General features: G+C 45.8%; 1 protein-coding gene across 1 annotated transcript in view; it reads right to left on the minus strand.

The window, feature by feature from the left end:
- Positions 1-19,064, minus strand: part of LOC148506451 (uncharacterized) — a 52,896-nt gene extending 33,832 nt beyond the window's left edge. The window contains exons 1-7 of the mRNA XM_088446741.1: positions 18,924-19,064; positions 17,963-18,072; positions 15,092-15,395; positions 14,763-14,818; positions 14,496-14,607; positions 10,946-11,736; positions 8,398-8,399 (exon numbers count right to left, since the gene is read on the minus strand). Coding sequence (XP_088302867.1) covers positions 8,398-8,399; positions 10,946-11,736; positions 14,496-14,607; positions 14,763-14,818; positions 15,092-15,395; positions 17,963-18,072; positions 18,924-18,933 — 1,385 coding nt within the window. The 5' untranslated portion in view covers positions 18,934-19,064. The remainder of the gene's footprint in view (positions 1-8,397; positions 8,400-10,945; positions 11,737-14,495; positions 14,608-14,762; positions 14,819-15,091; positions 15,396-17,962; positions 18,073-18,923) is intronic.
- Positions 19,065-26,377: the final 7,313 nt, after the last annotated feature.

Consider the following 26,377-nt stretch of genomic DNA (forward strand, 5'->3'; position numbering starts at 1 on the left):
TCCAGATTCAACCTACATCCCCGAGGTCCCCCTGTGGAGCCTATAGACCCTGAAGAGTCCAAAAATGAGAGTTATGGTAAATACTTACATTTGTTAACTCTCTTTCTTCGAAGTCCATAGGGTCCACAGGGAGACCTTGGGGTGTAGGTGATGGGAACCAATCCGGGCACCACGCAGTTAAAGCTTTAGCTCCCAGGATGCACTGGGTCCACTCTCCCTATACCCCGCCCACGAGCCAGAGACACCTCAGTTGGTAATAAGCCAAAGGCCGGAGGAGGAAAAGAGAGAAGGAAGACTGGTACACTCAAGAAACACTCACAGAAAAGGAGACGGGAAACTGGTGACCAGCAATATCGCCTATATGAGGCCAGGTGCGTCAGGGCGGGTGCCTTGTGGACTCTATGGACTTTGAAGAAAGAGAGTTAACAAAGGTAAGTTCTTACCATAACTCTCATTTCTTCTTCAGGGTCCATAGGCTCCACAGGGAGACCTTGGGGATGTCCCAAAGCAGTACTTTTAAGGGTGGGGACGCTCCTGTACTGAGACAAGAATCCGGCGCCCAAAGGAAGCATCCTCAGAGGCGAAGGTGTCAAATGCATAGAAACTTAAAAGGTCTGGACAGAAGACCACGTGGCCGCCTTACAAAGCTAAATGGCCGAGTCGCCGTGGTCGGCTACACATGAGGGACTCACAGACAGAGTAGAATGAGGCTTAACAGAAGACAGAAGAGGCAGGCCAGCCTGCATGTAAGCTTCTGAGATAGTCATACGAAGCCGTCTAGCCAATGTTTGCCATCCCTTCTTGAGAAATCCATAGAGCACAAACAAGGAGTCTGATTTCCGAAGAGAACTGGTATGGTCCACATAATTCCTGAGGGGGCGTACCACATCCAATGAGGCCTCTCCTGCCGAGAGGTCTGGAGACAGAAAGGCCTGTACTATAATTTCCTGATTAATATGGAAACTAGAAACAACCTTAAGAAGGAACTCAGGGCGAGTACGAAGCACCGCCCTGTCCTGGTGAAATATCAGAAAAGGAGGATGACAGGAGAGCGCTTCCTATTCTGACACCCTTCTGGCAGATGCAATAGCCAGAAGAAAAAGAGTCTTAGCTGTTAACCACTTAAGATCCCCTGAATCTAGTGGTTCAAATGGAGGACCCTGGAGGGTATGAAGAACTACTGCCAAATCCCAAGGAGCCACTAGTGGGACAAAGGGAGGTTGACTCTGGAGGCCACCCTGGAGGAAGGTGTAGATATCCGGAAGCGGAGCAATTCTACGTTGGAACCACAATGACAGTGCAGAGACATGCACTTTCAACAAGGCCAGGCGCAGGCCAAGGTCCAAACCAGCTTGAAGAAATGCCAGTATTCTGGAAATTTGAAACACCTGAGGGTTGTAAGACTTTGAACAACACCACTGGAAATATGTACACCACACACTGGTAGATCCTGTTGGAGGCAGGCTTACGCCCTCTAAGCATCGTCCTGATGACCGAGCTAGAGAAAATGGCCGTCGGAGAACTCAGAGTGGGCGTGTCGGGAGGAACAGAGAGCTCAGGGAACCCAGACCGCAGTGGAAAGGCGCACTGAGCTGAGGGGAGGAGCCGCTTAAACAGGGAATCTTTCTCCCCTGGCCGGTTATTAACACCTCGGACATTGGTTTCCTGCAACCACTATGTCCCTGGTGGTCAAGTTGGAGCGCGATAGCCGGAGCCTGCGTCCACACCCAGCACCTACTGTCTGTCCCCTGAGACCGGAGGTATCGACTGCCATTATACGCGGGTCACCTTACCTGTCCCCTGATGTCCAGGTGCAGACTGGGTCTTCTCCGAGGGCCCTGGCTAGCGCTGACCCCCGGAACGCCTGCCGAGATCCCAAGATCAGTACTGGCAACGCGGCACCGGAGGGGAGGCGGAGTGGTAGTGCTGTCTTCTGCTGCTGTGTGCTCTAGTCGCTTGTAGAAGTAACTAAATAAAATAAATAAAAAAGCTTTAGGGGCTGATGAACAGTCCCCCTGCAAAATGGTGACCCAACTCAAGCCGGGCACCAACGAAAATGAGGTGCCTCTGGCTCGGGGGCGGGGTATAGCTCCCAGTGCACCCTGGGAGCTAAAGCTTTAACTGCGTGGTGCCCGGATTGGTTCCCATCACCTACACCCCAAGGTCTCCCTATGAAGCCTACGGACCCTAAAGAAGAAAAATTAATATAAAACCAAATCCCGACCAAAATCGAACATTGATACTTTCACATAGACCACTACCAGATCCCCTCATTTACTAACAGTCAGATAGAAAATTAAATGAAAATGGACTACAAAAAATAAAAAATAAACTGACATTCAGATCCCAAAATAAATAAACTGCCTGAGGGAGGTGATATTGGGAGAAGCAGCACATGGCATCTATTAATTAGCCGGTGATTGTTTCACCTGAACTTTCCCCCCTGCAGGAGACCGCGGCCCTTGGGTGGGCACGGATGGTTCAGCGGGGCGCCACCATAAGGGCAGGGCGCATTGTAGCATTGTGAAATCAGGCAGGGTGTGGCGCCCCGCTAATACAGGGAACACTAATCACTATTGTCGAAGCCGGATGGTTGGCTGAAACCTAAATTGTAAAATTAAAATCTGCACAACGCCATTTTAGGTTGCCCCTGACGACGCCATCAGCATGAAACCATTGTGTGTGATGCTAATATGCTATTATTAGCATCGTGCGACTACATTGCTACCGCATATTGTTAGAAGTCCTACCATACCCCATACGCAAATTAAATCATACGTGTTTGGTGCTATTCTAAACCACTGTTTATTTACAGATCTCCGGTTCCATCGGCAAGGAAATCGCAACATGCGTCTGCGAATTATGGATCGTAGAGAGATAGGCATTGAAATGTACTCTGTAATGCAATGTTTATTAGCCAGTTTAGACTTGTTCTTCGGCGGGAAAACACACACAAAGAGCTGAAGTATTACAATACAAACTGATCTATGAACTGTATCGTAACAGAAGAACCAGGAGGAAGAACCAATGGGATTATGCCAACTCGTTCTATTGTATTGCCTATCTCTGCAAGGGTACATATGCAAGCACTCTAGATCTGGTAGTTAGTCATCTTTCTTTTTCTGTTGACGGAGGTTTCATAGTTGATGCCGGGAAATCTGGATCCAGAGCGCATGCGTATGTATCGACTGTACCTTGTATTCTGTATAACCTTTGCGCTAATTGTATTATAGATCAAGGCGTGTAACTATATGCTTTTTATGTGAATAATAACTTTGGAACCACACTCAAAGTCTGGAAAGCGATTATTTCATATGCGTACGCAATGCAAAATAGCGACTTTAGGGTATAGAGGTTAATAGGGATTCATACTATACACAGGTCACACATACCACACGGTGATCACTGTACAAAGGTCACACGTACCACAAGCTATTCACTATACCCAGGTCACACGTACCACACGCTGATCACTATACCCAGGTCACACGTACCACCCGCTGATCACTATACCCAGGTCACACGTACCACCCGCTGATCACTATACCCAGGTCACACGTACCACCCGCTAATCACTATACACAGGTCATACGTACCACACGCTAATCACTATACACAGGTCACACGTACCACACGCTAATCACTATACACAGGTCACACGTACCACACGCTGATCACTATACCCAGATCACACGTACCACACGCTGATCACTATACACAGGTCACACGAACCACACGCTGATCACTATACACAAGTCACACGTACCACACGCTGATCACTATACACAGGTCACACGTACCACACGCTGATCACTATACACAGGTCACACGTACCACACGCTGATCACTATACACAGGTCACACATGCACAAGCTGATCACTATACACAGGTCACACGTACCACACGCTGATCACTATGCACAGGTCACACGTACCACACGCTGATCACTATACACAGGTCACACGTACCACACGCTGATCACTATACACAGGTCACACGTACCACACGCTGATCACTATGCACAGGTCACACGTACCACACGCTGATCACTATACACAGGTCACACGTACCACACGCTGATCACTATGCACAGGTCACACATAACACACAGTGATCACTATGCACAGGTCACACCGATATCACACACTGTTATCACACTGATCACTATGCACAGATCACACAAATGATGCACGCTGATACAAAGGTCTCACTAGTAATATAACCAGTTGGGGTTGTGAAGCTGGGGCTGCAGCATAGTTCAAAACTAAAAGAAGGGAGCAACACCAACTCCCACCTCCGTCCACCCCAACATCGCCAGACGGGAGTAAAAGGCTCCACGTCACTGGGGGGCTGGGAGATAGTTAGCTAGCCAATGGGTACCAGTTGGCACCGGAGTCTGGGGTTGGGATGATCCGTTGCTCCTGTCCTGCAACCGGCTGGTACCCGTGACGTCCCGCTGACCCACGGCCAGCAATGTTGTGGCGGCCAGGCATTGTTTGGGGGGTGCAGTTCCCCTCTTTTAGATTTGGACTGAACAGCATCCTCAGCTACACAACCGCCTCTGAATATAACAATCTGACACACACTAACCACAATACAGAGGACATAGAGGTACTGTACACAATGATCACTATAAGCAGGTGAAACTCAGATCCCATAATGATCACTAGACAAGGTCACACTGGCATTACACTTGGCTATAATTACCTCTTATATCCAGCTACTGCTGGTCTGGATGACTGGATCTCCATCAGAGACAAGCTGCACACAATATAAGTTTTCTCCAGTGTCTGTGTTTATGTTGTCTCACTCAGGCACTAGAGCTATGTACTTCAAATCATTACACTGGCTTAGGCGGCGGCCATGTTTCTGAAGACTGACATGCTTTTGAAAGGTGCACTGTCCTTCATAAAATGGCGATCACACTGAAGACATGTTGTAATCAAAAACTACCACAGCGATTAACTGCGGCAGATCGGGCAAAGACTAAAAAAAGAGCATTGTAACTAGAAGATTGGAGTCTGGGGCTGGGCTTCTACAAAATGGCCGCCGCCCTGGTTTGTAAATTAGTGAGTGAATTATTTCAGAAACACTGTATGATCTGCTCTTGAAGTTATAAGAAACTAATTTATTATGTTTATACTGCAGTAAGGGAGCTGGGAGACAGATATGTGATTTATTTTATTATTTTTTTAACAACAAATTTTTATTGAGGCATAATAAAACCATTGCTGACAATAATTTCAATAAAAAAATGAACATTGCATCAGCACAATAGAAATGTAACAAATACAATACTTATGTGATCGTAATAGAGCATATACATGCCTCCCAACATGACCCTCTCCAGGAGGGACACAATGCTCTGGTCCTGGAATTCCCTGGTAATTATGATTGGTGGAGGCTCCAGAGCTGGGGCTGCAGCACAATCCAAAATTCAAATAGGGGAGTTACACCAACTGCCAGTGAGTCCCAGCCAGTGATGTTGGGCAGTGTGTGACATGACAGTTGGTGTGACTCCCCTATATGAATTTTGAACTGCGCTGCAGCCCCACCTCTTACCAGGGAAGTCCAGGACCAGAGCATTGTGTCCCTCCTGGAGAGGGTCATGTTGGGAGGTATGCATATACAAAATTAGTATCATTAACAAATCAAGAGCACTTGTGCGAAATACATAGTTCAGCATACATATTTAAGCAATTGATATGTGATTTTTCTATTTTATACATATACACTGTTACCAACTGTATCTATTGTTTATAGATAGATAGATAGATAGATAGATAGATAGATAGATAGATAGATAGATAGATAGATAGATAGATAGATAGATAGAGCCGGATTGGCCATCTGGGAAATGGCAGAAGGGCCAGCTCGCGGAGTGTCCCCGCCGTCCACTGGATTCACTATGCGCTCTGCTTGGCCGGGAACAGACAGGGGTATTCCGCAAGGCCAGGCCCCCATGACTCATGGCACACCCCTTTGAAACTTAGCCACGCCCCCTCCGTGCTTGTGAGCGCCTGAGGCGCGCACACAGGGCGGACTGCCAGGGCTGATCTACTGTATGTATATATATATATATATATATATATGTGCCTTAATTCAATAGTTAGTCTCACCAGTACAAATCATCTCATACTTTGTATTTGATTTAATAAAGGTTTCGGTATCTTACCCTATTCTCTGGGCTTTATATTTTATGATGTACAGATGTGTCTAAACATACACATACACCAATGCTCAGCCAAGCCAGAGTCTTTTCACAAGATATGGGTCTTACTCGCATCACTAATGCGACAAAAATGACAACGCGGTGGTACCCTGAACGCTGACGCTGGCATTTCAGGCAACTTCTGCTTTCAACGCTAATCTGGGTAAAAAGGAAAAAGACAGAGATCTGATTCGAGTAGCTGGCGCCATTTATGGGTTTTGTTTAATTTGCGACTTTATGGCGACTCCCAGGGGCGGATTGGGCCGCCGGGATACCGGGTCGGTTCCCGCTGGGCCGGTCCCCGCAGAGGCCGCGGCCGCCCAGCACTTACCCATGCCAGGTGCCGCGATTGGAGCTCAGCTCCGATCGGGCAGCTCTACAGCTTCTGGTCTTCTATGCGCTATTAACATTTTTTTTTAAAAATTCTGACGGGGGAGCCGCTGTGCATGCCCAGCCACAGCGGCTCCTCCCACAAGCCTTTGCAGAGCCTGTCAGTCACCACTGACGGCTCCGCCTCCTGCCCCTCTGTGGCCCGGCCCGACTCCTCCCCTCCAGGTCAGCATCCTGCACGGTGATGCCAAGTCCCAAGACAAGCAAGTAGCGGCTGGGCATACAGAGGAGCTCCAAGTGGCAGCGGTGGTATGGGGGCAAAGCTGAAACACACACTGGGGCTGGGGGGGGGGGAGAGGCTGACACTGCGGCTGAAACACACTGGGGCTGGGGGGGAAAGAGGCTGACATGCTGGGACACACGCTGGGGGGGGGAGAGGCTGACACGCTGCGGCTGGGACACACACTGGGGCTGGGGGGGGAGAGGCTGACATGCTGCGGCTGGGACACACACTGGGGCTCGGGGGATATGAGGCTGAGACACACTGGAGCTGGGGGAATGAGGCTGAGAGCTACAGGTGGGCCTGGGGATGGAAAGACATAGGCAGGCCTGGAGACAGACAAGGGGTCCTGGAGATGGAGAGACATGGAGCCTGGAGAACCACAGGGGGGCATGAGGATGGAGAGATGTAAGGGGGTCTGGAGTAACACGGGGGCCTGGAGAGACACAGAAATTGTTTGATCAGGGAAATTCACATTTTGCCCTGTACAGAAACTTCTGTTACTCTACATTATCTGGTTATGGTGATGACATTGGTTATATTTCTATGTAAACAGGAATCTTCCAGACAAGGTGATCTACATGAATAGTGTTACCAGCTGAAGACGCTGCTCAGTGAGGCTTATTCTCCATGGCAGATAAACCACCATATAGGTAAGAAAAGACTTCCAAACTGACCTGTACCTAGTGCAGAGGGATAGATCATTCACCAAGATTTCTGTAGCCGATCCTGCTCCCCTCAGCGGCTTGCAAAAGCACCTCCAGGCCCTAAAAGGAGGGAGTATACTGCCCTCCTCCACAGACCCACCCCCTCCATCCCAATCCGCCCCTGGCGACTCCTTTGCTACAAAAAGTATAATTTTAGTGTGCCTAGTACAATATAAGTGACTTTGTATGCGGCTACAATGTGAATAAGAAAAACAGAGTATGAAAATCACTGTCCGTGACGGAGGATCTAAGTCCCGCCAAGTGTCTTGTGCCATATGGTGCAAAAGCACTAGGTGAATGAGGACACATTTGTGTGTTGGTCATACATCTTGTATTTCAGCCCTTTCCTATATCCTTACACCGTTACTTTCTCCCTCCTTCCTCTACCTTCTCTTTCCCCCACTTCCCCTCTCTATCAGGTCTATTTATTAGACAGAGCAATGATTATTTAACAAGGATCGCCACGATTTAATCATTCTCTTATTGCTCTCACATGATGGCGGTAGATGTTAAGGGGCCTACGTGGTAATAATTGCGGCAGTGCTATGTATTTTCATTTTGCGCTAAAATATCATCTTAAAACTATCTTGCAGAGACAGTGGTTGCACGGGCTGCTCTCCCTGCGATTTATATCCCGGTACAAACACGGAGAGGTTTGCAGTTTCTAAGGACTCCTCCTCGCCATCGGACACTGCGCATGTGCTGCAATGTCACTTTCTGAAAAGCTTCGGGAAAGATAGAGGCTGCTAGAGAGTGAGCGCGTATTTTTTTAAGCGGAAATTATTTTAAGGGTAAATCCAGCCTGTTTTTGCCTTTAAAATGAGTGCCGCTTTAAAAATACCGGAAGACTTACAGGAGTTCCTGCAACCGCTGCAGCTCGCAGCCTATTGCATAAGCCCCTATATCTGTCTTTATCTGCAGGAGCTGAGCTACAAGAAAATGGATTCCACTCTCCAGCAGACAGATGTAGGAATTACCTATTCTTCTCCTCAGTGAAAAAACCCCACAAACAAAGCGTACTTTTCAAGATTCGGAAGGCTTATCTGATCCTGTACGAGTCTAAGCTATTTGATTTTAAGTAGGGATGTGCAGGCTCGGATTAGTTTGGATTTTCCCGCCAAAAATCGGGTTTCAGAAAGAGGCAAAATTTATTTTATTTATTAACAGTTTCCAGTGTTCTCCCCAGGCTGTTTTATGCGGGTGCACCACCCGGCAAGAAACAGCCTACCACCCGGCACTTTGGTAGCCTGGATGTGGGGACAGTATCTGGGAGCTGTATAAAAAGGACCAGATCCTACAGACTTTGCAGCTTTTTCATAATCAGACAACTGGGCCTCCAATAAGAAGATAATATATAAAAATTTTATTTCAAGTTTAAATCATTATAAGATCAGGGTTTAAAACATTTTATTATTGCGAAGGCCCCCACTGGGCTACTTGTTGATGCCACCCGGCTGGAAAAAAATTCTGAGGAGAACACTGGTTTCTTATATAGCGCAGCATATTCCGCTGCGCTTTACATTTGGAACATTAATAGAACAAAACTGGGTAATAACAAACAGATATATAAGTAGGAAGGCCCTGCTCGCAAGCTTACAATCTATAAATGTCATCATTCATGGACAAACATCATCTTTCATGGACTTTTGTCCAGGAATGATGATGTTTGTCCATGAAAGTTGACGTTTTGCCTCTGAGTCACGATTTTTTGGGGGAAAATCCGAACTAATCCGAGCCCACACATCCCTAATTTTATGCTGTTCGAATGATGTCAGGAGAGCACGACTACTGTACGAGCCTGTGTCCGTTCCATTAAAATGACTGCAAGAGCAAACGCTGCCAAGTATTCTATGTGACTGGGGCCGGAGTAGGACACTTTGGAGCGCGGTGAAAGGCAGGACGCTGCTAACTGGTCCAGTATATCCGTTGAATAGCATCGGCGCACCAGGGTTGGCATATTTAAAAACAAAAGCAATGTATAAAGTGATGTTACTCCTGATATGTTCATCTTGTCTCCTGCACTTGTTTGTGCACATTGGGTGCTCCATGCCCAAAACCCAATATCCACACATCAAAGTGACTCTCCTCCCCCTCCACATGTTAAGTGAAGAATTATCTTGCAAAATGGATATTATCACACAACTGGTGAGAGAGGACAGTGCGGAGCCTGAGCCTGGAGAAATGTTTTTTTGTTGTTGTTATTTTAAGATTCATTCTTTTTGTATTGTCGGTTTTTTTTATTTTTCAAAAATATTTTTTATTATAGCCACAAGTTAAAAGAAAAGCAAAACCATACGGGCAATGTAAGATTAACAGTAAGCAAAATGACATCTAATAGTACACGTGACATAATACAACAAACTAGTAATGCTAGGTACGTCATTGATTGTGCAAGCATCAAAAAAGTGCAAAGACAGTGGCTAAATATGTAAAGAAGGAGCCCTATCCCAACGAGTATATAAAAAGAAAAATTTCTGAATGGGTTCAGTGTATTTCGTTGACGGTAAACATTTCGACATTGAACATGGAGACACTGATGAAATGCCGACATGGTAAAGTCAACAGTCGGCAATTCGGCTGTTCCTGTGGTAGGTACTCCCTGGCCAGGTACACTTTAGGACAACCGGCAATCGTGCGGATGGTCAGGGAGATTTCACTTCGCCCTCGGACCACACAGATTGGCGGTACACACTCGACGATTTAATTAACGACGGAACGATACCTAGTTCCGTCGCTAAAATGCACTGTCGCACGCACAATATCGTTTGATCGACCTTGCGGAACAGTCAAAGGATCTTGTATGTTGTCCGCTGAGCCATGCAATTGAGGGTACACACTAGACGATGTAGATGATTTGTCATTCCAATATGACAAATAGTCAAGATATCGTCCTAGTGTGTTTAACCTAGCTTCTACCAGTGCCTGCAGTTGCGCCTAAACGTTGACAAAGTGTCGGCATTTCATTTGTCGACATTTACATTGTTAGCTGTCGAAATCAGAACGGCCGACATTGTACTGTCAATATTATGAATGTCGACATCAGAATAGCCAATTGTGAAGCGTTTTAGTAGGATCAAACTATTGGTGCTATAGCGATAGGATTACAGTATGAAATAGTTGTTGATTTGTCCGTTGCTGCTTATTGGCCAGGCTAAATAAAGTTTTCTTTTGCTAGTTCAGATATAACATTTAGGGGTATATTCACTAAAGTGCAGGATTTTAGAAGTGGAGATGAAGGCCCATAGCAACCAATCAGATTCTAGCTATTATCTTCTAGAAGGTGCTATATAAATGTTAAGTGAAATCCGATTGGTTGCTATGGGCAACATCTCCACTTCTAAAAACCCGCACTTGTGAATATACACCTTACACTTGCAATAAAACACTTTTCACCAGTGAAAATGTGTGTGCATTACCTCATGCTTAACAAGATGCGATTTCTGTCTGAAACATTTCCCACATTTGCCGCATGAAAACGGCTTCTCGCCCGTGTGGATTCTCTGGTGCTTGACCAGAACCGTCCTGTGTTTAAACCGTTTCCCGCACTCCGAACAAGAAAATGGCTTCTCGCCGGTGTGAGTTCTCAGGTGTTTAACCAGATGTATTTTCTGCGTAAAACGTTTCCCGCACTCGGAGCACGAAAATGGCTTCTCCCCCGTGTGGATCTTTTGATGTTTTAAAAGAAACGATTTATCTCGGAAACATTTCCCGCACTCGGAGCAGGGAAAAGGTTTCTCGCCGGTGTGAATTTTTTCATGTCTTCTGAGAACGGATTTATTTAGAAAGCATTTCCCGCACTCAGAGCAGGAAAATGGCCGCTCAGCGGTGTGACTTCTGGGCTGAGTAAAAAGATGTGATGATCTGCGCGCAAAACATTTCTCACACTCAGAAAACGGGAAGAGGTTCTCACCCGTGTGCGCAATGTGATTTGTGCCCTGTGTAAACCAATCACCACATATAGAACATGGAAAAATGTGATCACCACTAAGATCTGTACGATACGGGACAATGTCTGAGGTATCAGGGGGAAACTCCTTATGTACAGAGGGACCAGATGATGTATCTGCATTGTGCTGTACTGGGTGTATATTTGAGGTAATGGGGTTTTCTCCTGGAGAATTTCGTGTCATGTCATTATCTTCTATTTCACAGACGGCAGAGAAAATGAAATGTTCTTCCGATGTATTCCTGCTGTTACGTCCACCTGCTGGGAATAAAACAAATGCATGGAAGTGTGACTATTTATCCAACAAAAAGTTATTTTTACGAAAAAGACTGTAATGAAATGCCTCCAAATTACCGTCCAATGAGTACAGTCAAGAGGCTTTAAAGGTAGAATTTATGAACTCATTAACTGACATTTTACACACTATGGGGCTGATTCTAATGGCCCCTACACACAGTACGATTTTTTAAACGATAATGCCATTTTCGACTGATTGGAATGACAAATCATTTAAAAAGTGCCCTGTGTAGGCACGATAACGATGTTGATGCACGCTCCCGCTGGTCGATGGTCGCAGTTGGTGATGCATCTGTGTGAAAAAAATAAAATAAGACACAGATGCATTAGACGGATCCGTCTGTGCTTCTGAGTTAAAAAAATGGAAACCGGTGTATACATTAAAAAAAAACTGCGTACAACCAGTCACGGGTTTTGGAGACCCAATACTGGTTGTGAAAACACAGAGGACAAATGACGAAGGGGTCCCCTATATTTAGCCATACCAGCATCAGGCTTTTTAGAGCCAGCCCTGGTTGTCAAAATACAGGGGATATAAATGTAGGGGTCCCCTGCATTTAGCGCAACCAGCACTGGGCTCTGAGCTGGTCCTGGTTATGGAAATACAGGGGACAAAAAGCGTAGAGAATCCCTGTATTATCCATTACTAGCACCGAACCAAAGCATTACCCCTGACCGCTAATCAGCCCAGGTCGGGGATCCCTGGGGAGCTGGCGACCCCCCAATAAAGGGGTCCCCCTCTCCAGGGCACCCCAAGCCTAGGCTGATAGCCCGGGGATATCCGCAGCTTCCCTGGCCGGTGGGTGCCGGGTTGATTATGTGAAAATGTGGTGCAGTTGATAGAAGTAAAAATATTGTCATTTGTATTAGAACTACTTGCCCCAGGAAGCCTCCCCCGCATGCTGGTACTTTGAGAACCACAAGTGGCAGCATGTGGGGCATTACAGGTCCGCTGGTACCTGTAGTTCCACTGCAAAAGAAATATAAAAAAAAAAGACAGAACACACAAAGTACAAGTTTAATAAAACATACATGCACACTCACTATCTCACATACTCACCTACTCTCCCTGTAGCCATTCACGTCCTCTTCTACAAGTAATAATCTCCACAGGCTTGGCAAAACTACAAACCGAAAAAACCCGGACCAGCAGAAATTAGTACCGTCCTCTAAGGACACTACTACCCCAATGACGGTTCAGCGGCGGGATTTCACTATAGAAATCCCGTTGCTGAGCGCCCAGTGGCTGAGAGAGACAGAGTCTTCCGCCTCTCAGTCAATAAGCGGTTCCCACCATTGACTTCAACAGTGAGTACCGCAAAGGTGGCCTAAGGTTACACTGCAATGCGTTGTGGGAGATCAGACAGGAAGTGTCTCATCTGATGAGTGATGTTGCAGAATGGGGCTGATGGTCACAAATAAAGGTAAGTAAAGGAGGGGGACATAAAGAGGAGCAAAGGGAGAGAGACAGAGGGGGCAATGGGAGAGACACAGAGGGGGCAATGGGAGAGACACAGAGGGGAGAGGGGGCAATGGGAGAGACACAGAGGGGGCAATGGGAGAGACACAGAGGGGGCAATGGGAGAGACACAGAGGGGGCAATGGGAGAGACACAGAGGGGGCAATGGGAGAGAGACAGAGGGGGCAATGGGAGAGACACAGAGGGGGCAATGGGTACTAAGGATAGCACAATTTTTCTTTCTTTTTAAAATACTTATGTTATTTTGACCCAACTACTTAAAAAATGTGACTGCTCAATGTGACTACATGTAGGTCCGATGGACGATATCACTGACAACAAGCGAGGGCGCATTGTCAGAGACATAGCGGGTACACAGCAGACGATGTGTATGTAGACATATCGTCTAGTGTGTATCCTGCTTAACTATATGAAGCTGGTTCTATTGGTCAGTTTAAAAACAACGCAGCAAAGCAGTTCTATGTAGTGCGTGCGGCACACTACATAGATCTGCTTAGGCAAAATGGTTTAAAGTTATAAAGCTTCATGTGGTCATTACAAGGCTTCCTACAAATGGCTCCATGTGTTAGGTGTCTAACTGTGGTGTATAAAGTTTCTACAATTCTAGTTTGGGTATGGTATGCTGACTAAAGTGTGTTTTAAATAGACAAGTGTCTGACTGTGGTGCATGAGCTTGAGAGATCAAGTCCCCTGCATGGCAAGCTGAGAAATGTCTGTTTTGATTATTGGGGAATTTATATAAAAGTTATTATTGACAAGGTGCACATACATCACACTATAACTGATAGCTCACAAAGTAAATGTATGACTATAGTATAGGAGGTTTGGTGTTCAAATCCCTTGCTTAGAGTGTTATGAGATGTATATAGCACATAAACTGATACACCCCCCCTACAAACCCTTTAGAGCCTGATTCTGAGTCCGATGGATCTCGCAGATATCCCCAATCTGCCCATGCGTCGCAGAAAGAAATCGATGACTGCGCTTGCTCCGGACCATGCATTTGTACAGGGATGAAGACAAAGTGCGGACGGCTCGATCCATCCATTGTTGAGCCACTCTTTCCCTGAATCGGGAGTTTCTAGTTGGTGACCACGCGGGTGTACGGAACTGTTCCTTCTTGTGGGAAGGGTCACAGGTGGATACTCGAACTAACATAAGGTGGCAAGCCGGCTGCCACGGCCGTATGGAACAGCGGCTGTAGATGCTGCTAACTCACAGGCCCTCAGTGATTATTCCTCACCTGTGCTGATAGCTGTAGGGATTTCCTCCTCCTTACACTGCTGATCACCCCTCACATACGTCTCTTCTTCTACCTCTATATCTTCAACTTTAATAACAGTCAGGTCTCCAACCTAAATAGCCCACAACAGAATAAAAAATAATGTCTGATTTGAGTCATTTAGAATAAGCAGAAGAATATCAGTGTGTAAGCACCTCTCTAGCTTCTGGAGAGATCATATAGTGCGGGTTCACTTTGCTATTTGTCGAGACCCTAAATGTCACCTACCTGATACTCCTGCGGACGGGGACATCTCTCTGAGGTATTCCTGTTACCGGCTAGATCTGTAGGAGACACATAGATAAGAACGAATCTTTTAATTTGGTAGAACATTTGCAAAGAACCACAGCAACCAATCAGAAACTACCTTTTTATCTGCCCAGTGCAAGTTAGATTATTAAAGAAAGCATCTGATTGGTTGCTTTTTTCCACGGCATTTTTCTTTTATACCAAAGCAATGTTAGTAAATGAGCTATAGAGTGCGAATACAATGTTTCCGTGTGAACATACGATGATGAGTGTATCGATTACCTTTACAATATACAAAAGTTTCTTACCCAGTGATGTGAGAAGCTGGGGATTCTCCATCATCACGTCCTTGTACAGGCCCCTGTGTGCTTCTATATACTCCCACTCCTCCATGGAGAAAGTCCCTTTCCCAGCAGTCACCTCTCCAGTCAGCAGCTGAATGATCATGTTGGTGAGTTCCAGGATCTTCTGGTCATTGTGTCTCTCATGTATCAGTGAGTGAGGTGGAGGCTCCGTGATGGGGCTCTGGGTGCTGCTCAGTCCTCCTGACACATGGGGGCGCCTGCTGGGTGTCTCATGTTCACTAGATGTCTTCTTCACCACTGTGTAATCCTGTGTAATGAGATAGAAATCACAGTTTTCTTGTTCTGCTCAACTGTTTCTATACTTTGTTTCGATACTTTGTTTATGTACTTTGTAAGGCGCTGCGCAACCTTTGTGGCGCCATATAAATAAAGGATAATAATAATTTAATACATATATGTATCTATACTATCTACAAAGCTTGTAGACCCCTTCTAGAAAGACTACACAGCACCTTCTGGCTTCAATCCTCAGTGATCTGTTCCGAGCCTCTATGACTGGACCCACTACCACATAATGGGCCTTAGGCAGAGGTGCACGCTATTGTAGCTGCGTCTGGGGCTTTTTCTGGAGCCATAGCAGCCTCCTCTTCTCCACTAGTATGTGACGGAACATGCAAACCCTGAGAGGCCCACTGTCACTGCCCATGCACTCTGTAACACCGCTGGTGGTTCTGAGCCATCCCCCATCGACCCTAGCCTATAGCAGGCGCAGTTTCTCCTTCTGAACTCTGGTTAAACATGGCCTCTATATCTGCGGCTCTGTCACTGAGAACGCAGCCGCTTTCACGGCCCGCAATACTACCATAATACGCCCACGAAACGGCCTATTTTTGTGGTCAGTTCAGGCCACCACCCAGGAACCCCAAGAATAGAGATAATAGTGATGTCACTGTGACACTGCCAGACTCCCTCACCTCCCCAGTCAGGTCCCTGTGTTAGTAATAGAGAGAATAGTGATGTCACTGTGACACTGCCAGACTCCCTCACCTCCCCAGTCAGGTCCCTGTGTTAGTAATAGAGATAAGAGTGATGTCATTGTGACACTCCCAGACTCCCTCACCTCCCCAGTCATGTCCCTGTGTTAGTAATAGAGATAATAGTGATGTCACTGTGACACTCCCAGACTCCCTCACCTCCCCAGTCAGGTCCCTGTGTTAGTAATAGAGATAACAGAGATGTCACTGTGACACTCCCAGACCCCCTCACCTCCCCAGTCAGGTCCCTGTGTTAGTAATAGAGATAATAGTGATGTCACTGTGACACTCCCAGACTCCCTCACCTCCCCAGTCAGGTCCCTGTGTTAGTAATAGAGATAACAGAGATGTCACTGTGACACTCCCAGACCCCCTCATCTCCCCAGTCAGGTCCCTGTGTTAGTAATAGAGATAAGAATGATGTCACTGTGACACTCCCAGACTCCCTCACCTCCCCAGTCAGGTCCCTGTGTTAGTAATAGAGATAACAGAGATGTCACTGTGACACTCCCAGACCCCCTCACCTCCCCAGTCAGGTCCCTGTGTTAGTAATAGAGATAAGAGTGATGTCACTGTGACACTCCCAGACTCCCTCACCTCCCCAGTCAGGTCCCTGTGTTAGTAATTAGAGATAAGAGTGATATCACTGTGACACTCCCAGACTCCCTCACCTCCCCAGTCAGGTCCCTGTATTAGTAATAGAGATAATAGTGATGTCACTGTGACAATCCCAGACTCCCTCACCTCCCCAGTCAGGTCCCTGTGTTAGTAATAGAGATAAGAGTGATGTCACTGTGACACTCCCAGACTCCCTCACCTCCCCAGTCAGGTCCCTGTGTTAGTAATAGAGATAATAGTGATGTCACTGTGACACTCTCAGACTCCCTCACCTCCCCAGTCAGGTCCCTGTGTTAGTAATAGAGATAATAGTGATGTCACTGTGACACTCCCAGACTCCGTCACCTCCCCAGTCAGGTCCCTGTGTTAGTAATTAGAGATAAGAGTGATATCACTGTGACACTCCCAGACTCCCTCACCTCCCCAGTCAGGTCCCTGTATTAGTAATAGAGATAATAGTGATGTCACTGTGACAATCCCAGACTCCCTCACCTCCCCAGTCAGGTCCCTGTGTTAGTAATAGAGATAAGAGTGATGTCACTGTGACACTCCCAGACTCCCTCACCTCCCCAGTCAGGTCCCTGTGTTAGTAATAGAGATAATAGTGATGTCACTGTGACACTCTCAGACTCCCTCACCTCCCCAGTCAGGTCCCTGTGTTAGTAATAGAGATAATAGTGATGTCACTGTGACACTCCCAGACTCCCTCACCTCCCCAGTCAGGTCCCTGTGTTAGTAATAGAGATAATAGTGATGTCACTGTGACACTCTCAGACTCCCTCACCTCCCCAGTCAGGTCCCTGTGTTAGTAATAGAGATAATAGTGATGTCACTGTGACACTCCCAGACTCCCTCACCTCCCCAGTCAGGTCCCTGTGTTAGTAATAGAGATAATAGTAATGTCACTGTGACACTCCCAGACTCCCTCACCTCCCCAGTCAGGTCCCTGTGTTAGTAATAGAGATAATAGTGATGTCACTGTGACACTCCCAGACTCCCTCACCTCCCCAGTCAGGTCCCTGTGTTAGTAATAGAGATAATAGTGATGTCACTGTGACACTCTCAGACTCCCTCACCTCCCCAGTCAGGTCCCTGTGTTAGTAATAGAGATAATAGCGATGTCACTGTGACACTCCCAGACTCCCTCACCTCCCCAGTCAGGTCCCTGTGTTAGTAATAGAGATAATAGTGATGTCACTGTGACACTCCCATAATCCCTCACCTCCCCAGTCAGCAGGTAGATGATCTCCAGGGTCAGGTTTAGTATCCTCTTAGTCATGTGATGCCTGTCCATCCTCAGTGAGACAGATGAGCTACACAGGACACTACACCCTGCACATAGGACAGAAATTGATAATTAATAACAGAGATAAAGGCAGATTTCTCCCTGGTCTACATCAATTATCTGAAACATCATGACCATTTAGGTTGTCAGTAATCAACGGTGCAAATACAGCCATACTAGCCACATATTGACACCCACTCTGGACACAGACACACAAAAGTCCCGTCTGTGTGAGATCAAGGGTGTCAGGCAAAGTGTTTTGCACAGTTTATTATATGTATGTGCTGTTGCCAGGTGGAGTACCCTCACTACTGCTGTGAACGTTCCTTTGATATCTGTAGGAAATGCGTCTGGTTACATCCTGCTGGGTGGCATCCGGTCTGGCCGGCTGAAGCTTTATGGCACGTGGTGACCGCAATGAGGTGAGGGCTGGGGGAGTTCCCATAGAGGTCCCAGGTGTGTGGTCACCCCAGGAACAGAACTGTTTTAAAAAAACAACAACGCAGAGCAGGATGGTGTTCGGTTGTTGGATGTAACCTGGTCAGTACCAACATGGGGTCACTGGACCGGGCGCAGGGTGGTGAGATTGGAATACAAGGAAGTCACAGTACAGTGTGATGAATTCCTGGTATTGTCACATTATTACTACTATTTTTTGCTCTGTGTTTTTTTATATATAATAATAGAGCGCGTCTTTCACCCACTTATTGCCTAGTGATTTATTTAAACCATGTGGAATGACGCACTAGTCTGTCCTGTGGGCAGACCAGTCAGCAGGTAGAGCAGAGAGACCTCCCACCCACTCCGCACACAGCCAGACAGACCTCCCACCTGCGGTGAAGCACCTTTCTCATCAATTAACTAGTTCAACATAGGTCACGGGAATCATAAATCTTACCTCCAAGCATTTGCGTGGAGGAGGTCGAGGCAGAAGTGCGCGACTGCGCGCCTAAGAAATAAGGGGATGTGGCTTAGGGACAAGGGGGTGTGGCCTCACGAGAAATGCTATACCCACCAGCCATGCCCCCATTTTCGTCCTGGGGGCTTGCCTGGTGCTCCGAAAGCTACATGCGCACGTCATCCATTCACTGCTGCTCTGCTATGTGGGACGGTCTCCCCATCCTATATATTATGCCCTAAGTATCAATACACCCGTGTCAGAATCCCAGTGTCGGCACTGTCATGTCGACATACTCACTGTGCATAGTAAGAAGTGGATGCACTGGTTACACAGTACATGTGTACAGTGACATCCCTGCTGCTCTTATACCACGTACATGAGCCATTAGTTATGCATTGCAATATGGATGTGGGGGGATAACAAGGCACAGACAGATAATAAGGGATAATTATACATCTATTTACCTTCTGCCAGTCACATTAATGTCTCCTATCTGCTTCCTCCCACTCACCTCTGACACGGGAAATGTTATATCTAACTTCCGGTCTGTGCGTTCCACCTGATCTGAGCGATCCACATAATTTCCGGTCTGTGCGTTCCACCTGGCTCCCGGGTACATGGAAAGCAGTGTGTTATGGGAGATGTAGTCCAGGTCACTGTGAGTTCCGTTCATTTTAAATTAGAGATAACTTTAACCCCCAGAATGCAATGCGATGAGAGTAATAATACAGACCTGTCACACAGCGCCCTCTGTATCGGTACTGCAGCCTTCTCCCAAACATCATTACTTCGTCATCTGGTGTCAAACTAGAGAACTGCAGCTCTTCTCACTGGCCATAATAATAATACTACTACTAATAATCAAATAAATAATAATAATAATAAATCACATATCTCTATTTCTGATCTGCATCTCCTCTCCTTGACAGTCACATTATTTTTTTATTATTATTATTAAAACTCGACCTAGTTACTGTAAGTATTTAAAAACTGCAGCTCATCTCTGTCACTTTCATTATTATTATTATTATTATTATTATTATTATTATTATTATTATTATTATTATAATGATGCAGAAAGCCACAAAGTAATTAACCAAGGGAACATATCTCCCGACAGCCCCACCTTTGTCACCGGTGAGAGGTGAATGGATGCACGCATCATCCGCCCCATGCTGGAAGAGACTGTAGACTGTCCAACAGCTCCTGGAGCGCTGGTCAAGACACCATCAAGATGAAAACTGGGGTATGATGTGCAGTCACGCCCCCAACATTTGCACCCCCCAGGGGGTGTGGCCTCACAATGCACAATGCCACAACCATGCGCATGCATGACCGTCCTGACACCATCCTCCCCAAAGTTGAGAAGTATAAGGGAGATATGAGGGAGGCTGCCATGAGTAATTACACCTCAGTGTTGAAAAATAGGGTCATTAAAATAATTTCCCTGCATTAGATATAAAGGCCCTTACACGCTAAACGATATCATCACTGAACGATACCGTTTAGTGTTTCCCCAGCAGTGGTGTGCTCAATGGCGTCAACGACATTGAGCACACACACTGAACGATATTGTTAACGATATCGTTCAGTGCTGGCACCCTCCCTCATCCCTGAACCTGCACAACCTGACGATATCGTCAGGTTGGACAGCAGGTGCGGGCGATGAGCGGCATCCTCAACGATCAGCGGGAGCGCGCAGTGCTGGTCGTTGACGGCGTAAATGTGTATGCGCCTTAAGGCACAATGATCCCTATGGCTATGGGGAATTTTCTGAAAAGTATCAGTGTGTTTTCATCTCTCTAACAGCTTTGGGGCTCATTTACATTTGGATGTAAATCAATTTTATGACACTCCTCTCAGATGGAGCCATATATATGTCCATTTTACCGCACGCTCATAGGTGCTGCTTTCACCATCTCCCTGAAAAGCATCTTCAAAGTAGGCTAGTATGGATTACAGCAAAGGACTGCAAAGTACAGCGATCATCTTCTTCTGACCTGTATGCTGTACGGCATCAGGTCACAACAACTAGCTGATGTACCCAGTTTCACCTGCGTAGACCTTAGATATATACTGTTCCAGTTCCATCTCACCACTCCAGTAACACATTATCACAATAATGCATCTCCTCCATCACTGCTATAGTAAGACATCTCTCTCTCTTACCTGTGTAGTAAAACATTCCCCTCCTTCACCTCTACAGTAACACATTCCCCTCCTTTACCTGTGTAGTAACACATTCCCCTCCTCACTTCTGTAGTAACACATTCCCCTCCCTCACTATTCAAGTAGGGGAGCCACACTAACTGCCAGTGATGTTTGGTAGCACTTGGGGTGGCAGTTGGTGTTTGAATACTCAACTGTGCTGCAGCCACAATGAGACAGTCAGTCAGGACATTGCATGGGGGGGGAGACATTTTAACCCTTTTCACCCTCTTAGAAGTCGATTTAGAAAAATCCCTTCTTAGTGGGCAGCTACGTCATCGAAGGCGCGTACTCCCCGATTTTCATGTTTCTAGGTCCAGGGGTTTATATTATAACATGAATATTCCTCCTACAGTCTGCTACGCCTGAGTATGAGCAGAGTATAAGCCCACACTTAACCCAGCCTCCTGAAAGTGGTGCAGAATTGCCGGAGCCACCGTGACGTGCTCGAAGAATGCCACGTAGAAACCTGGCCACCCCTGATCCACTTTTACAGCAAGTAAAGCAAGCCCTCGCCAAACCACCCGATCAGCATGACAGCATGGAATCCCACTATCCGAGTCATGGATGAAGAATAGCAACTCCATGCTGAAAGGCTAATATGCGATATTATTATGCATGGGGAAAATGAAGCAACTGTCAAGCACATCAAGTGTGACCAAAGAGCCTCTACTCCCCTTCGCGTACCATACGGCCCATGGGTATATGGCATCCCATTCCTATCCACCACCAACCTACACTGGAAGAATGGGGCCAACCACATCCCAACGCACACCCCCTCCCACTTACAGTATGCCAGAAACATCCTACCCCTCCACATCCCCCTCTTAAGAGGTTCTATATCGAGTCATGTTGTCCGAGGTTGAGGAGGCTCCCCAATCTGGACATTTTTAATACTTAATATTACAATATAGGATCAGCCAGTTTTTTCTCTCCCAATACCTGCTGCAGGCGATGCGGTTTGGACAGGGTGACCAAACTCATGGTGCAAGGGCAGATTGTTGTTTTCAGGGCCTCAATCTGCACTTGCGCCATGCGCTTCTTGCCCTGTTCAATCCGTCATCTGACACACCCTATACCATGCAGCTGGCTATCTATCGGGCAACAAAAAACTGGTTGATAGACCTGTTATTTGTGTGAAATATATATGTGTGTTCCTGTAAAGAGAAAAAAGTTTGAGGAAGAGGATTAATTCCTCTGCATCAGCCAATTTTTTATGGTTGATATACTAGTTTTGAGAATATACAAATCATGTTGGTTTGGTAAAACCCTAAAAAACAGTCAGGTTGGTTACAATATTAACAACGTTTAATACAGCCATGTTGGTTGTTACATATAAATAATGTGATAAAATAAAGTGTTGTGTTTTTATTCACCTTGAAGTACTGGAACTTCAGGACTTTCACAATGGCCTCACAGGTGTCTGGGATGATGCGCCCCAACGCCTGGGGGGAAATGAGGGTCCCAAACTTCAAGTCTTCAAACGACCTCCCTGTAGCCAGGTACCTCAGCGTCGCAATGATCCTCTCCTCAGCCGGAATGGCCATCCTCATGCTGGTGTCCTGCCTCTGGATATAGGGGGTCACCAGACGCAGCAACTCCTGGAATGTGGCATCATCCAAACAAAGGAAGTTGCTCTAATCATCTGGGTTATTCTCCCTAATCTCCATCAGTAGGGGCATATGGGAGCGTCTCTCCCTCCTCGTCAGCCACTCCTTGGTCCAGCAGGACCTCATCCTTCTCCTCTCCTCAGCTCCTTCACCTTTCAGCCTCAGATAGCCATAGGTTAACAGAAGCTTATGGCGATAGGAATCCATCAGAAAGAAGAATACACACACTTTGTAAAAGGCAAGCCTTCAAACAAAGCAATACACACTAGCAAAGTACAGCGTTCAGCATGATATAAAACCAAGCCTCACTAGTCACTGAGCAGTGTGCACAGATCTAAAATGGATGCTGCCTTTTATACCCCCTAGATAAGCCCTCCGATATTCAGATTCCAGCAGATTCATCGTGAGGTTTTTGGCCGTAAACGATGCATCATTAACGATTTGCAATTGGAAACAACGCCGTCCTCCATGTCTCTCATTTCAGCTTCCTCATAGTTCCCTATGCATCTCCTCCCTATAGAACACTATGTGGCACTTAGGCTTTAAGGACATGCTTTAAACACTCCAGTAAAAGTGAAAAAATGTTTCTGTGCCAATGGGTACAATCCCTTTCTCCCCAATCAGGTGGCCACTAAACACGGGCTCCGGAAAGGTGCATTCATTACCCAAACCCACCCTAGCACCACATTTGGAGCCCCCTCCATGGGGCATATCCAATGTTGCGCGGGGTTTAGCGAGTCAAAAATCTTGCGCCCCTCGCGTCCAATTTAGAAATACCGTGGGTATGCGCGCTCCCGATACCCGCGGTATTCAATTTCCAAAATAGTGGTCACGGGGTTTTCAGTTCTGAAAACCCCGCGGCGTGTATTTTTTGCTGAAAAAAAAAACACCACTTACCTTACCGGGGGTCTCCAGTAGTCTTCGCGGCTTCCGGCGACCTCCCCTCTCTCTTCTTACTGGAGAGGGGGCTGCTGGGAGGAGCAAGGACTGCAGGGAGATGTAGTTCTCCCAGCCCCCATTACGGGGGGCCACAATGACACTGGGGGGGCACACTGACACCGGTACACACACACTGCTACACACTTACAAACACCACACACACTCACATACCCTGCTGCAGAAGAGCCGGCTCCCGACGCTGGATGAAGAAGAAGATGCAGAAGACAGCACTACCGGAGGTAAGTAATTAAGGACTACTTAGCTAATTGGATGACCAAACTTTACCAGTCCTTGGTTAGAAGGGTTGTGTGGAAATCCTCTGGCATCCAGCAAAGATGATTGAATGAGCTGAAGCCCAATGATGAGGGAATAACACAGCTGCAAAGGTATGGCCCGATGGAGAATGACTGAACCCTTCTAACCAAGGACTGGTAAAGTTTTGTAACCTATATACCTATTGTGGTGCACTCAGCCACCATCTGTTTGGCTGATTTTGAACAAATATATCAACATATCATCTGAGTGCCATTATGGGGTCATACTATTGACTTTTGCGGGACTTACCAGTGAGAATCACCTGCATTCACTTACTTATAACCAGGCATTCGGTGGTTAGCATACACCTTATGTATATGTGTCCAGTTAAATACCTGGTTATTTCATTTTATTTATTTATTGTATTCATGTGCACATGTATGTTTATTTTTATGTCTATCTCTAGTGCTATATCAGCACCATAAATGACCGATTGGTATTTTTATATTTATAACCATCCATCTAGTATTTTTTTATCTTAATTTTATTATTCAGTAGCGCTGGTTTTTCTTTATATTTTTGTATATCTACCATTAGGGAGTGACAACCCCTATACCAGCAGCTCTCTTGATAGCGCATCTTTCTCCATATATAGTACCCACTTAGGTCAGCTTTAGCATGTTAAGTGTCTGTCCCTGTGCTTTATTTATGTCATGCTAAAGCAGACTCTTACCAGGAATTGGACTTGTTTGAAATTAAAAGTTTTTCAGTTAAATTAAATAGGGACAGTAATAAAAGGGAACAACTTACATTTTTGTTTAAGTAAACATCAATTTTTCTGGATTAACCGGATAATACGTATCAGTCTCTACATGGTATAAAATAAAGACCATCCTTGTGATGTATCTATACAGGTTTAGGCAGCATAAGCTAAGAAAGTGCTCAAACGTCCATTTTTACATTGATTTGCTTCACTAAAATCGTCATTGCTCGGCTCCCTTCTGTCATAGGGTACATTAATGTGTCATACACCTAAACCTTCCTTGACAAATGCTCTATAGAATAGTGAAAACTGCATCAAAATCTGTCAAGGGGTTCTCGAGATTAGCCCCATCAGACAGATGCCTACCAGGGACTATTTTATACTATGTATAGATATAGTAGATTCTCTGCCATCTTGTAGCCAGCCTGTGAACTTTAGGTGGTTTCATATGTAATAACTGCCCTTCGGTAGTAACTTTGAAAGTTACACTATATAATACTTTTACACTTATCATTATGTATTATCTCACTGCCATCTTGTGGACAGCCTGTGAACTGCAGATCGTTTCATATATGACTGCCTTCCAGTGGTAACTTTGAAAGTTACACTATTATCAGTGTATTTTCTCACTGCCATCTTGTGGTCAACCTGTGAACTGCAGGTTGTTTCATATGCAATGATTGCCCTCAAGTGGGTAATTTTAAAGCTACACTATTTAGATTGTAAGCTCCTAGGAGCAGGGTCCTCCTCCCCACTGTCTCACAGCATTCTTCTCTAGCACTTCTACGACAGCCTTCACCTTCAGAGCTGTATTGTGTATGGAGAATTGTGTTGCTAATTGTTACTTGTGTTCTGTTTATATTTTGGTTACTGTATTGTAATGTAATGTTCTGTGTACCTTTTACTGTATGTACGGCGCTGCGGACCACTTGTGGCGCCCTATAAATAAAATGTAATAATAATAATACTTTTATCCTTAAAATTACGACATACACACAAGCAGGAGATAAAGTGGGTGGAGCTGGAAATCTGTAACTAATAAGAGTCAGAATGGTGACAGCAGCACAGAGTATTCCAGCTCATCCAACTCCTTTGGTTGACATGGATGCAGCTACACAACATTAGAAAGTAATGATGTAAGGCACCTGCCAAACTGGTGCAGTAACGTTGTGCTGTGACATACATCTGTATATAGATGAGATCATACATCCAATGTTACATCATGTGTAGTCTGTACGTATTGGAGTCATCCATAGAGAATAGCTGTGCTGGCTTTCCTGCTGTTGTATAATCTGGTCCATTCATCAGAGCTGTCATCAGTCTGTAGTTTATTTTACAGATATTAAATCATAAACATAACAGTCCTGTAATGTCCAGTTATTCAGTCATCCCTTACTTTATTGTCTAAATATTATATTATTATCTAACTATTATAATCTGCAGGATATGAATTCTGGCACAGTACTGTAATTCAGTCCGTGACACATACATACAGTACAATAGAGATGACACATTATCTAAGACATATGTACCAACAAAATGCCGAAATTTATCATGATAAGTGGTGACTGGACAGCCCAGTGTACCCATACAGGTGTTTATCCGAGAGCAAATCCCCAACATCGCAGCGATGTGACAGGAGACGGGAGAGAGGGGAGACGTGTATGACAAAACCT

Source organism: Taudactylus pleione, unplaced genomic scaffold, assembly GCF_031769625.1.
Source record: "Taudactylus pleione unplaced genomic scaffold, aTauple2 ptg000403l, whole genome shotgun sequence".
In the NCBI taxonomy this organism is placed as follows: Eukaryota; Metazoa; Chordata; class Amphibia; order Anura; family Myobatrachidae; genus Taudactylus; species Taudactylus pleione.